This window comes from Trematomus bernacchii, unplaced genomic scaffold (genome assembly GCF_902827165.1).
Source record: "Trematomus bernacchii unplaced genomic scaffold, fTreBer1.1, whole genome shotgun sequence".
NCBI classification, from domain to species: Eukaryota; Metazoa; Chordata; class Actinopteri; order Perciformes; family Nototheniidae; genus Trematomus; species Trematomus bernacchii.
In genome coordinates, this window is record NW_022987973.1 from 11,841,500 (window position 1) to 11,857,450 (window position 15,951).

At 37.9% G+C, this 15,951-nt stretch overlaps 1 protein-coding gene across 2 annotated transcripts in view; it reads left to right on the top strand.

Annotated features, from left to right (window-relative positions):
* Positions 1–15,951, top strand: part of LOC117471715 (glypican-6-like) — a 132,137-nt gene that overhangs the window by 87,736 nt on the left and 28,450 nt on the right. The window contains exons 5-7 of one of the 2 annotated variants that reach the window (XM_034116909.1): positions 9,239–9,369; positions 10,834–10,977; positions 12,341–12,370. In XM_034116909.1, coding sequence (XP_033972800.1) covers positions 9,239–9,369; positions 10,834–10,977; positions 12,341–12,370 — 305 coding nt within the window. The remainder of the gene's footprint in view (positions 1–9,238; positions 9,370–10,833; positions 10,978–12,340; positions 12,371–15,951) is intronic. The other variant, XM_034116910.1, reaches the window with a different exon arrangement.

Here is a 15,951-nt window from a genome sequence, read left to right on the forward strand (position 1 = left end):
GCTCAGTGGTCTGCTGGGACAACAAAAATAATCCATGGCTTTATCCCTGTAGAGCGCTTTTACTGCACTGACTGCTGCAAAATAATATCAAGGTATAATTGTTCAACTTTGAATGTATCTTGATTTTAAATTCTTGCATTTAAGACAGTTCATGGCTTATTTTTTATTAACAAAGGAAAGCATGTTTTTGTTTTGGAAATGATGAGCATAATGCAAAGAGAAACGTCAACCATTGCCCACAAATATAAGCAAACAATTTGAACCGGTTGCTTTTCTCTGAGATTCTCTTCTTATAATCAGTTTTTTTCTCAATGCATTCCCAAGTGACCAATATGGCCATTCATAAAAGGTGTTTTCTGATCTCATGCCCCTAAGGTAAAGATATGGATAAAGGCATGTTTTTAGTTTTAGTTTCTGCTTTTCTCAATCTCTAGTGGTGGTATTAAAAATGTAGCACTTACGAGAAACATGATATGTCATGTCAGGTTTGTTGTGTGCACTGCCCTTGAGGCGTTAGAGTTTGTAATTGACACAAGGTCACATTAGACTAAAGCCCTAATCAATTTACTTGACATTTACTATGATTGTTTCTTTCTTTTTTTTATTGACAAATGTATGAATTGACCTAACACAACAACAAGTTTATTGTGCTTAACTTTTCTTTGCATGAGGCTCAGTCTGTGACTCTATGTGGCTTCTGCCAATAACTTCAAGCCAATGGAAACCAACATGCTGTTTAAATAGGTTTAGGGGGAATGGAACATTTACATTAGTTGACACTTTTATCCAAAACAACGTATAATAAGTGCAATTTACCATTAAGATACAAACTCAAAACACAGAGAATACTGTAAGTACATTAGCCTTTAAAAGCCAACCCACTGTAAGTGCTACTGCATTGGCTTCAAATAAGCCAGTCCTTTCTAAGTGCGACATACAGAAGTGCAAAGGTTTTTTTTTCTCTTTTATTGGTAAAGGTGCATTTGAAACAGGTGGGTTTTCAATCTGCGACAGAAGATGTGTGGACATTCTGATGTTTGGATATTAATAGGGAATTTGTTCCAGCATTTTGGAGCCATTATAATAAACAGGCAGGTTTTTGCTTGAAGAGCAGGTCATTCACCCGTCACTAATCAATATTTAGTCTCCACATTCCTAGGGGTCAGAAATCAGACAAAGATTGGTTAACAGCCTACCTGGTTGAACTGTAGAGTCATGATGCCCAAACTGGATATGTAGAACAGTTAGTTTCATTGCAATATAATTTATATAGCTAAACTTAAAATGCAGAAATATTTAAAATGTTTGTCAACTTCAGTGTTCATATTTTGAACGATCTCCATTATGCACTCCATGAAATCTTGGCAGGTTCTGAGAAGCAATTATATACTGGGATATAGACTGCAGTAGAGACACATCAAAGAGCCATGCTGCTGTACAGAATTTAGTCGACACCTTCCCTCATTGAACAAAGCCATAGTAGTTTTCCTCTCAGCTTGTCAATGTAGCAAAGCATGTAAGCATGGAGCCGTGTCCCTGACACTTTTTACCCAGTGACGCAGTGATGTCTCCATGACATGGAGCTGCTCCCCACATCGCAGATGCGGTTGCAGAGCAGTTTTTGTTACTTAAGAATCAACAACTGTACGCTTGCCATGTTCACTATGTCATATAAAAGATTGGTATGGTTTATAAAGTGTTATCCTACTGTATAACATTTCCTTTAATTTGAATGCCATCATCATGACTCATTTCTCAATTACATGTTAAGTTTTAATCTTCAATGCTTTCATCAACTCCCTTGTTCCTATGATATATATGCAGAGAAACTGACTTGACTTGACTGTTTGAATATCATTGTAAGATATTTTGTCACAAGTGCAATTTGTCTATCACGGGCTCCCTCACTCACATCTACACCACACACTTAGCTGCCAGGAGCTCCTCAGAGGACACTGATTGGACACAAACGCATACTTGAAGCCGTACAAGACGTATTTTTGGGGGATCTAGTAATTTGGCACTTCCAGCGTGATCCTGTGATATTACAATAGTCCTGCTGCGCTGCAAGGAAAGAAAACGCTAACCCCTGCTATGGAAAATCAGCTGTAGCCGGAAATGTAGAAAGAGTGTCAACTTATATTATGGGATACTTAGTTTGTATGCACTATGCAGACATGTGCTACAATTTGCACTGGCAGATGGTAAATGTTATTTCCTCCATTTTCATCATTGCAACTCTAAATCAATGGGCATTTTTATATTTGTGTGCAATGGGTGACGATTCTCTTTGCATTATGCTCATCATTTCCAAAACAAAATAACTAGATTCTTGCATATCAACACCGGAAGGGCAATTGCTGCTATAACAAACACTTTATCAAATGTTATGATTCACTGGAAACATAAACTTAGTTGGTGATTACAAAATGTATTTGATTATAAGTATTTTAAAATGAAGGGCACTGCTTTAATATATACTCTACATTCAACAATACCAAACAAATTATTACCTCAGTCAGTGTTTTTTGACCTTTTGTGATAGACTGTATGTGACATGTTTACATAATTTGGATGTAACATGCCTTTAGATCCTGAAGACAAGGCCTCACAGGATTATTTTGAACACAGTCTAAGCCTGACTGGACCTTTACCGTTATCTGGTTTGTCACAAGACTTGACAATCAGGTCCTCCCATTAACTCCAGAGCAGTCATGCAGAGCTCAGTATGATTTTCTTTCCTGTTTTGTTTTTCATTTCACTTGGTTAATTGTGATCCTAGTGCTGGCCAATGATCAAGTTAAATCATTATTAACTCCCTTTTCTTTACAAACTCATATCTGAAGGAACACTGCAATGTGTGTTGATCAGAACAAATCATTAAAATAATAAATGAAATAAAAAAGGCAAAGACGCACTTTTTGTCAACGTTGTTTTGGTCAATATTTTAACCTCCAGTATAAAGTTTCTCAGCATTGGCTGGGAAACCAGAGCATGTTTATTATAACTGATGTTATAGGTCGCTATTCAGGATGGATTGAATAGTGTGACGGAAATGTATCTTGGCGTGGGTGTATTCAATGAACACTCCAGCACTGCTCACTGCATCAACATTGTATTGACTGAGCAACCAAAAGTAAAAGGAATACATTCAGCCGCTGGGATTTGAGGGCAGACATTCCTATGAGAGTTAGTAAAAATGTCATAAAATAAGTGATTGGAAGAAAGGGCTTTGTTTGTCCTCAACATTTCACATAAAGTTTTTTCACAAGAGACTTTGCAGGTAAATTGTCAGTGTGTCTCCAAATCCCTCTGGGTGAAGGAAAAAAAGAGAGTTTTCCATTAGAAAATAACTAAGCGTGCAGCCTGGAGCTAAAAAATAAAGAAAGTTGGCACCATGCAGCCAGCAGTAAAGCACCATGCCAATACAACCCACTGTGTCGGTCAATGGAGAGATGGATGAATGGCGTTGCAAATCGTTTATTTGTTAATACCAAAGAGAAAACAATTATTTAATCATTACACAATACTGAAATGTCAGTGAGATAAAGTAATGCGTTATTAAAACCATTAAAAAAATATATAGTAATTGATAGTGGTTCTTGAAAGAGTACTGTACTGTACTGTACAAGGCATGTTCTGACATAAAACCTTTAGTGTAAATCACAAAATTGTAAAAATCTTTAACAAACATTTCAAAAGAGCCACAGGGTTTCCTCTGGGTACAATCTGAATAAAATAAAAGCCAAAAGGTTTAACATAAACCTCTGTTATTGTCTGCAAGCCTGAAAATGACATACCCAAAGTCACATTTTTACTCAAAACCCTTTTTGAAAATACTAGTCTCTCTTTGGAATTAACTGTCAAAAGGTCAAAAATAGTCTGCATGGAAGTACAGTAATAGTAAACCTACATTTGAAGAGGCAGAAACATGATATTTCATTTATTGCCCATTTTATTTGATCTGATCACAGAGATTTGGAAATCCTAAAATGTTCTCCATAAATATAAACATGACTTATGGTTAAATGTGATTTGTATTTAAAATCCTGTTCATCAACAGCTCATCATTTGTTTTAAATGTTCCCTTATGTGACACAATTGTAAAAGTTATTAGTAAGCATGTAGAAGTAACAATTTCTCAAAGCAATTGATATGGCTGACTCATGCTCCCAATCCATCAAATATTCATTAAGCTATATGAAAAATAGGTTGTCAGAACTCAGCTGAAGATATCATTTAAGGTCTTTGAGTCTTTCATAGAATGAATAACAGAGTAGCTGCCAATTTCCCCTCTACTCTCTCTCTCTCTCCCTCTCTCTCTCTCTCTCTCTCGCTCCTCTCTCTCTCTCTCTCTCCTCCGTCTCTCTCTCTTCCTCATCTCTCTTCCTCTCTCTCTCTTCTCTCTCTCATCCCTCTCTCCGTCTCTCTCTCTCCTCTCTCGCTCTCTCTCTCTCTCTCTCTCTCTACTGTATTCCACTGAGGGCTTTTTTCTGCGGTAGTATTAGAGCGAGGTACTCTGCTAAACATAGGCAGCTGAAGACTTCACAAGGACTCGGGTTGGCCCCCCGCAGTGACCTCCAGCCAGCTTCTGATGGAAATCTAACCAAGCATCACACCCAATTTGGGACTTGGAGTAAACAAACAGGAGTGCTCTTCAAAGGTGGAGCCACTAGCAGACAGAGGAATGGGGTCTCTCTGTTCAGCTCTATTCCCTCAGTACCCCCTAAAAGCATTGGCTTGCATTAGAAAAAGTTGAAAAAACAAGTTAGCATAATCTATGTTTTGTCCAAGAATCTTAGATGTGTAAAATTCTATAGCCCTGAGTTTAGGATTAGCTGAAAAGAGTCCAGGAAGCTTATTTACAAGTTAACAGTGTTTAATAAAACAATGGTACAATGATACAATGAATTTGCAATGAGTGACTCGGGCCCGAGTCTGCTCTCTCTCCGCAGTCGTGGTGGGACGGCTGGAAAAGAGACAGACTTCCTGTTGGCTTCCCATATTATCCTCTGTAGTCTTCTCCCATTGGCTTAGCGTCTTCCTCTTTGGCTTTATGGTGATGTGGCATAGATTGTCTCCCGCGAGTGATTAATAACGTCAATAAGGAGCATTAGACTTTGTGTATTTAATATGTAACGCCACAAGTCACATTTTTCACAAAATTAGATTGGCCAATTGATCACTGCAATTGCAATGCCAATCATATGGGACATGAGATTAGGAACAACAAATTCACCAAGTATTTTATTAACAATACATGAGCACACAATAATAATTTACCATAAGTAATCAGACATGCACTTTACTTTAAGGAGTACATAGCAAGAACAGTAAATGCATTAGTACATGTTGTTCTCTTTTGATATTTATATTATTTTTTGATTTCTCTTTGTTGATCATAATAAGTATTCCATTTTTCCCTTTGTGAGAATATCATGCCAATCTATGTTGGTGCTATGTTAACACTTTTTTCTTGCTCTTGCCAATAGTTCAGTCTTAAACACGTGAATCTTTTTGATCTGGTCTAATCCAGATTGGAATGACCACCAAAATCGAATCATCTTGTCCTATGCCAAGTTTCTGTCCATGACACTTAAGCCACAGTTTTTAGGAACTTTCTACAAATATTCTCTATGGATTTGTGTTTACACATTCACTTAAATACAACAAATGTGTGTTTGAGTAATTGTATTCAGCTCTTTTTGGATGAGGTTGGGTTGCATTGGATGGTTGCCCTGCTCTGCTTGGCTGAGACAGGGCTCCTGATTTTATTACAACTTAATTCAATTTTAATTGGCAATACCGGGTTGAGTATTAAACTTTATGCTTTTTATTCACCTCTGTTTAAACGAGCTAGTGCTCTCTCCTCTATCCTCACCTGTCCTCTAAATCACTTGGCTCAGTCAAGCGGGTGAGCTTAATATCCTTCCCTGTCAATAGCCGCTGAGAGGAGGCAGACTTTATGTTCCTTAGGTCTCATGACAGCCACTCTGAAATGCTGGCCTGAGGGCAGGAGCTCAAACTCATTCTGCTGCGGCTGGTCAGGGCAGTCTTGAGAGGTATTGGCTTTCCTCAGTGCTGCCTGTTATACTGTAATTGTGATAGCTATACTCGATTTACCCCAATGATCTCATTTGTCAATTTAACAAGTCTCCTAAGCTTTTTCTTACTGAACAAGTTTAAGTTTAAGTTTTCCTACCATGTTAAACGCTCCTCAGTAAAGCAAAACTTTGGTTTAACAATGAATGCAGTACAAAGTGTTCAGCTTTGACACTGAAAATAATAATAATAATACATGGGATTTTCATAGTGCTTTTCCTTATGCTCAAAGATGCTTAAGATACGATGTGTTGCATCGCCTACCAACAGTCATTAATTGTTAGTTGTACACAAGTCATCTTTTATGCGTAACCAAGTAATCACAGTTACCTAAACATAATCTGAACCACAGGGTAGCAGATCAGGAAAAAAACTCAAGTAATGCCTTAAAGAAAGGAAGGAAAGTATTTGTTTTGTCGTTTTTGTAAAGAAAAGTCTTGCAGTGATTTTATTGTAGTGTAGTTCTCACAGCTCACTGAGGATGTTTTTAAAGGTCCCATGTCATGCTTTTCCGGTTATTACCCGTTCCCTTGTGTGTTATGTAGCTTTTTACAGTATGCATGTAAACGGTCTGCAAAGTCACAAACCCTCAAAGTACACCCTCTAGCGAGTAAAACTCTAACACAGAAAAGACCTGTCTATGCTGCCCCAGAACGCCTCGTTGGAGATTTTTATTTTTCCATTTTTGTCTTCCGAGTACCAAGTGACGTAAGGGTCTATGTGAAGTAACGGACTTCCTCACACACACACATTCACTCAGCCTTATCTTTTCTCAGCTGCAGCTCCGCGGATTTCTTAGCCTGAACTCAGCCTGAGACAGCGAGGCACAGTGGGCTCATAGGGAGGGGGGTGCAGGAGCTCCAACAATTCGTGTAGGACAGAGAGTGAATACACATACTATACAGAGATGCTGTATGAGAAACCAATGTGATTTTGGAACATTGAACAATGGAATTATGATCAGTAGAAATGGCCATGTCATGGGACCTTTAAACTAACTTGTGAACTATGCTAAAACGTCAACAATGACACGCCAAATTAAAATAGTTCAAGCAATATAGTTACAGCTAAGTTAGATGTTAGCATGGGTTTTCTCTTGATTATCATGTAAACATTAGTCTGTTGACTTCACAATTGTTTTTCCCCATTTCACCATAAGACCAAGTTGTGGCTCCATTGGGGATAGAACCCCAAACCTTCTGTGCAGGCTTGAAGACCCCCACACTTGTTTCTTATTTATGTAATATTCAATAAAAAGCCCCTCTATGCACACTTTAACACACATAATAATGCTTCACAACAGAAATGTCTCTTATAGACAACCTCAATACCCTATAATTAAACCTTTGCTTTTTCTTTTACAGTGTACAAGATGCATGATTTACCCTGGAGTGTTGATCCCTTGTATTTCATTGGCTTGTCTTGTCTCATCTCACATGAATTGTCTCACTGAATACATTTAAAAAATCAAATCAAATGGCAAAAATAAATCAGTAAAACAAATATACATTTAAAAAGGAAACAAATAGGATAATATAATAGAATCGGAGGGATGAAACCCCTCATTAATGGTCACACATGCAGAGCACACAGCACACACAGTGAAATTTGGCCTCTGCATTTTACCCATCCTAGTACCAGGAGTCTAGTACTAGGAGTAATAGGTCCAAGGTAGGGTTTTTTTCTATTCAAAATAACTGGTCTTATGTCAACAGAAACCGTTTTGCAAGGTTTTTTATTGGCAGTTTTTATGAGATGCAGTCACTTTTCCAATGGTTGGGCCCTTGCTTATACCGTCAGGCGTCGCCCCCTCAGCCCATAGAGCTGCACAGAGTCCAATGAGCACTCTGCATCAACATTTAGTTGATGACCTATGATCCTATGATCCTATGATCCTATGATGTCATTCTACTTCTGCTTAAGTGGTAGAGGAACAGTGTTTCTGCTGCCCTTTCATAGGGAGCAGCTCCCGTAGGTGTGACTATACTTTCGCTTATTGATCCACATCCCTGCAAATGTCAGTGCACAGAGATGAAGTCTTATTGATATCACTGTTCCCTGCCCTCACCACTTAACCATTAACTACACCTCAAACAAGACTTGCTGGACTTTTTTGGAGAGATTAGATTTAAACGGTAGTATCAAACACATTATTTTCACCACTGATACCTCCCTATCCGACATGATCAATAGAGCCATTCCTCTGTATTGATGTTAATATCGCAAAGTTATAATGAAAAATGTAAAGTGGCAGTTTGGTGGGTTATCCGTTTTAGGTATTGATTCATGCCGAGACTTATTCACACTAATAAGGTTATGGTCTCTGTGATTGTTTTTAATTGTTGGTTTGTTTTGACCATTTTAATAAAACCAGAGAATATTCTTTGGTTTGTATTGTATTGTTTTCAAAAGACATGATTAGATGCAAAGTCAGAAGTTAAGGTTTTGACAAAAAAGCAGGGAATCATTACAACTCTGTACCTGAGTAAATTACCTGCGTCAGATGATCTGAGTGATGTATTTTGCTGATGCAAAGTAATTGCATGCTTTTGGTGTGTTAGTGAATTCACATTTGCCAGAAAGAACTAAGTCAAGCACTGAGTGTCTGAGATGTAAAGTTATTAAAAAGTAATTAGAGTACAAGAATGGGCGTACATTTATATCTCATTGATATGCTTTCACAATTCAGAATTACCAATGCAAATTGATGAATAAACCAGAAGTGTTGTGGCTCTCTGTCAAACTGCAGTGATTAGCATGTTTGCAAGTCAATGATTTGTTTTTATGAATAAGCTATTTGTAAGCTAAGCACATTGAAATGCAATTCATACGTGATGTCGCACATCCTCTTACAAACACCTACTTAGTGTGTGTTTGAGTGTCTAGATAAAGGTCTTGTAGGTTCTTTTTGTGTTTGTGATTGTTGACTGTCAACACATTTGGATGAGGAAACAGTCTTTGGAGCAATGTCCTAGACTTATAATGAAGCAAAGAACCCTGAGGGTTTGCACTGAGTATTGTTAATGCCCAGACATGATGTAAACATATTGATGTGTGCGTAAACAGAATTAGTTAAATGTCTATGTGTGAATGTTTGATTTTTCTCTGAGCTGACATGTGTCCTCTGTTATGACAGATGCCATGTTACTGGTGGCAGACAGACTGGAGGGACCCTTCAACATTGAAGCTGTTATCGAGCCGGTCGACATCAAGATCTCTGATGCCATCATGACCATGCAGGACAACAGCATGCAAGTGTCAGCCAAGGTACCGTCTTCTCAATCAGCTATGGTCGTAATGCTATGATGCAATTTCTTTTTAACCGTTATAGAGCACAAAGTAGTTATAAAGACTGAAACATCTGGTAGTAAATCCTTTCACACTACTTCATCACTGTCTCATCAAATGACAAAAATGATTTAGCTGCAAACTGAGCTTTCTGGCTCAACATTTGAGTAAGATTTTGAAAGAGTTTATTCAACACATCAGTAAATTGTTATGAACATAATGAGGAAATATAACCATATACTGTAAAGGTGAGTCTAGTCTTTAAAAGAGAGGTGAGCAAACCTTTGGTATAGTCTGGCCTATCTTCCTGCCAGAGTTACAAAGGTCAGTTTGAATTAAATGTCACAATTCTTCTCCATATCAAAAGGGCTGCAATTTACAACTGTACCCATTGTCTATGCACTTGATGCTCCATCCCTGCACGGTTGTGCTTGGCTGACAGATTGCTCCGAGATTACAATCTTTCCCCCACGGTCGTATTTTGACCATAAGTACAGTGCTTTCATTCCTGCTGCGCAGACCTGTTGAAAATCGGTTTGCTTGTGTGATGTACAAGATAGTGGAATTGTAATCATGGTGAAGAATTGATAAATATTAGAGAAAAGACAGCCTCTTGTCCTGACAGCCATGCAGCACATTAGAGTGCTCCATCACATACAGGCCAGAGAGGAATGCTAATGAGCCGTGTGCTTTGGAGGTGAGCTGTTTGGGCCGTCAGAGCCTGTAGAGACCAAGCCATCTGAAAACAATCTATTCTCACAGTGGACCTCTATGAACTACCCATTGATTACCGGAACAAGAAATTCTATATTTTATGAAGGCAAATATATCATAGTTACAGGATGACATTGTTCTATTAAACATAAAAATATGTGTTATTGGCCACATTAAACTATGTAATTATCAACTAATTGTGTATGTATTTATGTGTTAATTGGTATGGGCCAAAAAGGATTTTGACCTAGAAATTCAAGTTAAAATCACCAGATTTTATGGGGGTAACAGCATACAAAGATTTTTTCTCTCTTTTTTGCCACCAATTTGACACTTCCTGTGAAAGGAGACTGCTCACTGATAGACAGCATTGGTTCCAGGCTGGCTCTATATAGTGTTATATTTCAAATCACAGACCAGAAATTGTGCTGTGACCAAATTGACAGAAGCCTTAAAGGGAAAAATGTTGGTTGTGTAAGTAACCCAGATCTGTTGTGGGGTCAGGATGGATGTATATTCTACCAGAGATTGACTTAGCCCTAGTTCACTGTACAACTCATGCTGATAACCTCCTTTTAACTTATCAGTACTGCAATGAGCTCACATCTTATAATAATGGAAAAATATGTTTTTAAATATTGCAAAAGCTGTGTGATTTTCCCAAGAAGTCTACTCTGTGTCGTCTTTCACTTTTGCATTGGATCTCCCTCTGTCCCATGGTCTTTTTAGGTTTTCCAAGGGTGTGGCCAGCCAAAACAATCAGGAGTTGGCAGATCTGCACGCGGCATCTCAGATGTGTTCAGTGGTCGCTTCAGACCCTACACTCCTGAAGAGAGGCCAACCACAGCAGCCGGAACAAGCCTGGATAGACTGGTGCGTTCTGAAACAACATAACCAACCACATACTACAGATTACTTAATGTACTTCATCACACAAAATGTGAATGTTCCATATCCCAGAATTTGCAGGGCTGAAACAGATTGCCACCAAACCTTAGGCTGAAGACAAATCCTCAGATATTGTTTGAGGCTATAAAAAGATTTGTTTCAATCCCCATGAAACTGAAACACAATGAGGAGTATGCTGTCAGTGCAAAGCTGCAGTACAAATCAACACGTTGTCCCTCAACTTGACAAGGTGTAAACTCAGTGTTAACCCACTCCTCAAACTCTGGTCTCTGCAGCCTACAAGTTTGCTTATTTTCCCTATTGCTACAAAATGGTTCAAGGTGCTAACAAATTTAAATAGTGAAATAGCAACATGTCAGCCTATGGGTTGGATATCATTAAACCATAACATAACCAGTGTGTCCTTTGACCAATCCATATACCAAATTATATTTTATGTAATCCTCTCTTCATTTGGCAAATCTAGCTTTAAAATCATATATTGTCTTTTTAAATAAAAGGCCCAGTTGATAATCTTCTGCTGTAGAAGTTGTTTGACAGGATTAAAGAGGAAACTATGTGGGAGAAGAGAACCAGATTAGAAGATGCAGAATGTACAGTCCAAATGTAATCTCTAAATATAAGGAAAAAACATGTTAAATTCACTAAACTGGTTGTATGAAACATGACAAGAGCCTTTGCAATGTCCTTATTCATTCCTGGATTCAACCCATATTTACATACAGTGCTGTTTAAAAAGATCAAATCAAACCGTCATCTTTGCTTCATAACATACATCTAAAAAGTGCAATAGAAAAAGATTACTAAAAAGGTGAAAGCATCTTACATCGTAAGAGATAAGAAAATGTCTTCTAAGAAAGGTGAGTTACTTACTCACTAGATCACACACTCATCTTTTCTGTGACTGAATTTCCATGTGTAAATGTATGCATATCTGATATATCTGTAAGTGTTTAAGTGATTACAGTATGTATATCTTGCTAAAGCAAGCTGATTGCATTGAATGAAACTACTGTAATTACACACATTTTCCATATGACGCTGCTGTTTGTATGCAGGTCCCAATCTTTGCATGGATCAGTTGTGGCAGCAGATTTTTAAACTGATTTCACAGAAATAAATTGGTGTGGATAAAAAAGTTTGAGGTACTAAATCTCATAGTCAGATGAGGCTGGTTGATATAATATTTCAGCAGGACCATTTATCATTAAATGTTTTGCTTCACTAACTAATAGACATTCTTTTGCTGCTATTCTCTCTCTCAGTCTCACAATTTCTCCGATGTCCAATTAAATCTCTTTCTTCTTCATTTCTCTGCTGCTCCCAGAGGGTTGTGTGGAGGACAATGCAACACAGCGTAAGCCTTCATTCCTCCTCTTACTTTCACCATGTCATATGTCTTGTGGTTTTTTAATCAACCTGCCCATAAAGCTCCGCTTCTTTACATTATTCAAAGTAGATATCGATTGCTTGTTTGTGACATGTCTGGCTGTTTATTTATTTGGTTGGCTTTTTTGGGGTGTTTCCTGGGGAGGAAAAGGTTCCAATTTCTGATTGACTGGGCGAATTGCAAACCACGCCCCGTAAAACTCAGAAAAAAGTTTTGTGAAGCCGCCATTTTATTTGCTCGCATTAGCATTATTAGCATTAGCATTAGCCCAGTGCACCAACAGAGAGAGACTAACTTATGGCAACACAAAATTAAACGTGAGAGCGGTGGAGTGATGAGGAGGTGTCGGCGCTTCTGGCGATTTACCCGGGACTTCGGGGGACTCCGGGACTTCGGGTGGCAGTATACGCCGTGAAGTTGTTTGTGGCCTGCCAGTAAACCCAAAGCAGAAGAAGAAGAAGAAGAAGTGAAGTCAGCGGCTTCATTTGCGTAATCCTCTCTCAGGGACGTAAATTACGTCATATCGGATGGTGGACCCACGGCACTATCAGAAACGTTGCTGTATCAGAAACAATTCCCGACGTGTTTTGGACGTAATAGTCTTTGTTTACATTAGCATCGCTAACACTCAGAGCTAAGCTGTACTGGAGAGAGCATGTGTAAGAAGCAGGATATAAAAAGGAACTCGCCTTGTGGTAAACCCGCAAGAGAGAAAGCCTTTGAGCTCCATACTGTTTCAGAAATAATCCTTGATCTAATAATCCTTGCGTTTCATCACCGCAGCATTTTAGACAGTATCTGCCAGGTCCCGCATGAGCCGGCATAAACTCCGTCCCCTCTTATTTATTTATTTTTCAGTTTAAAACCAAAAAAAGCTTTATACCCAGAATCAGCACTTTTGTTACAGGAAGAGAAATAGAGGAATTTGAGGCATGGCTAGAATGGGTGATCTGTTTGGTTTTTTGACCAAAACACTTCATAGACATATTTTTTATATTTTTTTATATATCTGAGACCTATGCTTTTGCTCAAAAATAGCATGATAGGTGACCTTTAAAGCAGTAATTACCTAGTGAAGAATACTGAGTGTTTCTAAGCTTTTTATCCCAGTGCATGCTGGGACAATCTTGCTGTGATGTAAACGTTAACAGAGTATGCTCTTTTTTTTTTTTTGCCTGTTGTTTTGCATGGATGTTGGTTAATAGATTATCACTATAACTAAGTATGTTTTTAAGGATTGTGTTGAAGCACTATTATAAAGTTATTTTGCAGTTGTCTATTAATCTATCAAACAATGTGCTAATATTTATGCACATGAAATCACAGGTCATCATTTCTGTGTACACTTACAATCTGCATGTTATTACAGGAACTGGGACCAAATTCTGCACACATTCTGTGATCGACAGAACGGTCAAATTGTGCAGTCAGTTGTGGGATTGTTCTGAAATCAGCTGGTTTTAAAACAAATATTGAATGGCTTCAATGAATTAAACCAAGAAGCAAGAGGTTTAGTAAACATGACTGTATTCACATTAAGCACAGGTTTATGGATAATTCATTTCTACTTTTTATTCAAGGGTATTTCTCTCAAAGCCCTTTGCAGCATGTCTCTGTCTGTTTTCGTGGGATTTGTGCTGACGTATCTCTAACAGCTGTCATTTGCATCTCAAATCAGAAGGGAATTAGATAAAGGTGCTAACATACCATATAATCATCCTCCTTTTCCAGCTCATTGCTACACAATTTAAATCTGATGGCTCTGTTGTAAAGAGTCCTATTGGTGACAAATGTAAAAATGTCTTTGCTGCATGTCGACAAAATATACTATAAATACACAGATAGTAGTACTGGTTTAAACAATGAACTCTGTTTTTGATGTGCTGTTATTTATGTTTGTCTTGGGTTGTTTTGCTTTGCCTGTTATTTAAGCGGAATAACTGGGCTATTCCCCCATACAACAGAATCGAAATTAATTGAATGATACTGTTTAATGTTTATTAATGGTATTTCCCTACAGTGTTTATAGATAAATCTGTCTTTGTGTGGTGCTGATTTATCGCTGGAACTGAATGACCTTCTCCCTTTAATCTTAGAGTAGGAGAGAGCTGTTTCACTGTCCTTTTATAGCATTGAAGATTCAGTTGTTGTTCTGTGACACAGTAGTTATATGCATATAGTGTTGTGCTCTACTACTTTTTTTTAAATATATAAAAAAAAAGGCTGTTCTTTTTAATTAAAAACATATTGTAGTGTCAGCTACAAACTCAATGCTAAGTCTAAAAAAACTAAACTTAACTACTCTTATATTATACAGTTTTTTGGCTCAGCTAAGGCTTTGATTCATGTTTAGCCATGCTACCGGTACAGCTGTATGAATTGTATTGTTGTACAGTTGTACAGTTAGTAGGTTCACCTCTTTAGTCAAAGCAAAACAATTTTGGAACTTATCAATTACCAGGAAGTTCATATAGACTTACATGGTCCCAGTTGTATACATTTAACATGACTTTAGTGTTCCTCTACCGTTTTTTGGTTTATGACTAAAATACATGCAAAACTAGAAGAATGACCCTCAGCCATAGAGTAGTTGTACTATGTGTTTGGTTCCAATTAGCAATTGTTGACATGCGACCAGGGTAAAGTTTGATGTTGGACCTGGTAAATGTAATATTTGTTATGTATTGGCTTGTTTACTTACGTTAGCATTTACTTGAAAGCACTGCTTTTCCTAAGTACAACCTCACAGGGTTGCTAGCATTCCTGGAGCTCTGTAGTTTTGTGACCTCTCGTACTCATCCTTCTGTTCATCACAGACTTTGTTTACGTTGAAGGTAAACAAATAAGATCAGTATAGTATTGGAGCAGATCGTCCACCATGTGTTCGACAGTCATATTTCTATTCTGAGGGTGTTGAGAAGAGCTCCGTACCTTGGATGAACATCAGCATTTAGATTCTTCATTTATTTTGCCAATGATAAGCAGATGTCTGATGGCACAAAATACTTTGTTCTATGTCAGCTTAAACTATCATTGCTGACAGAGCATTACTGTCAATTTCTCCATTACACAAATGCTTGCAGAAAAAGATTGATGGATGTCCTAAGGGGAAATTCGTTATTGATTTATCTGACCGATTTATAAATATTTCGAGGCTCTCTAATGGGTTGTTTGTTTTTGAGCACTGTTGGAAAGGGGAAGCAGTTGGAAAAAAAAGTAAATCTGTCATTAGCAGTGTCCGGGCCTTTCTCCACGCTCCATTAAACGTTGTTTTAGCAGAGCGCCAGGGCCAGGAAACAATCTGGCAACGACCATTTTTCTCAAGAAGTGTAAAATAAATGATCAGGCTTTTATTTCTTCTATCAATCATAGTAATTCACTGTTGATCGATACCACCTATGTAAACGTAGTTATTGTAACCACACTACACTGAGAGGATTTAAGGGTGTCATGGAGATTAAGGGAAACACACTTTGAATTTTAATTCATGGATGACAACTGAGCTGAACATCCCTCAGCTTCTGAATATGAGTAGAAATCTCTATTCC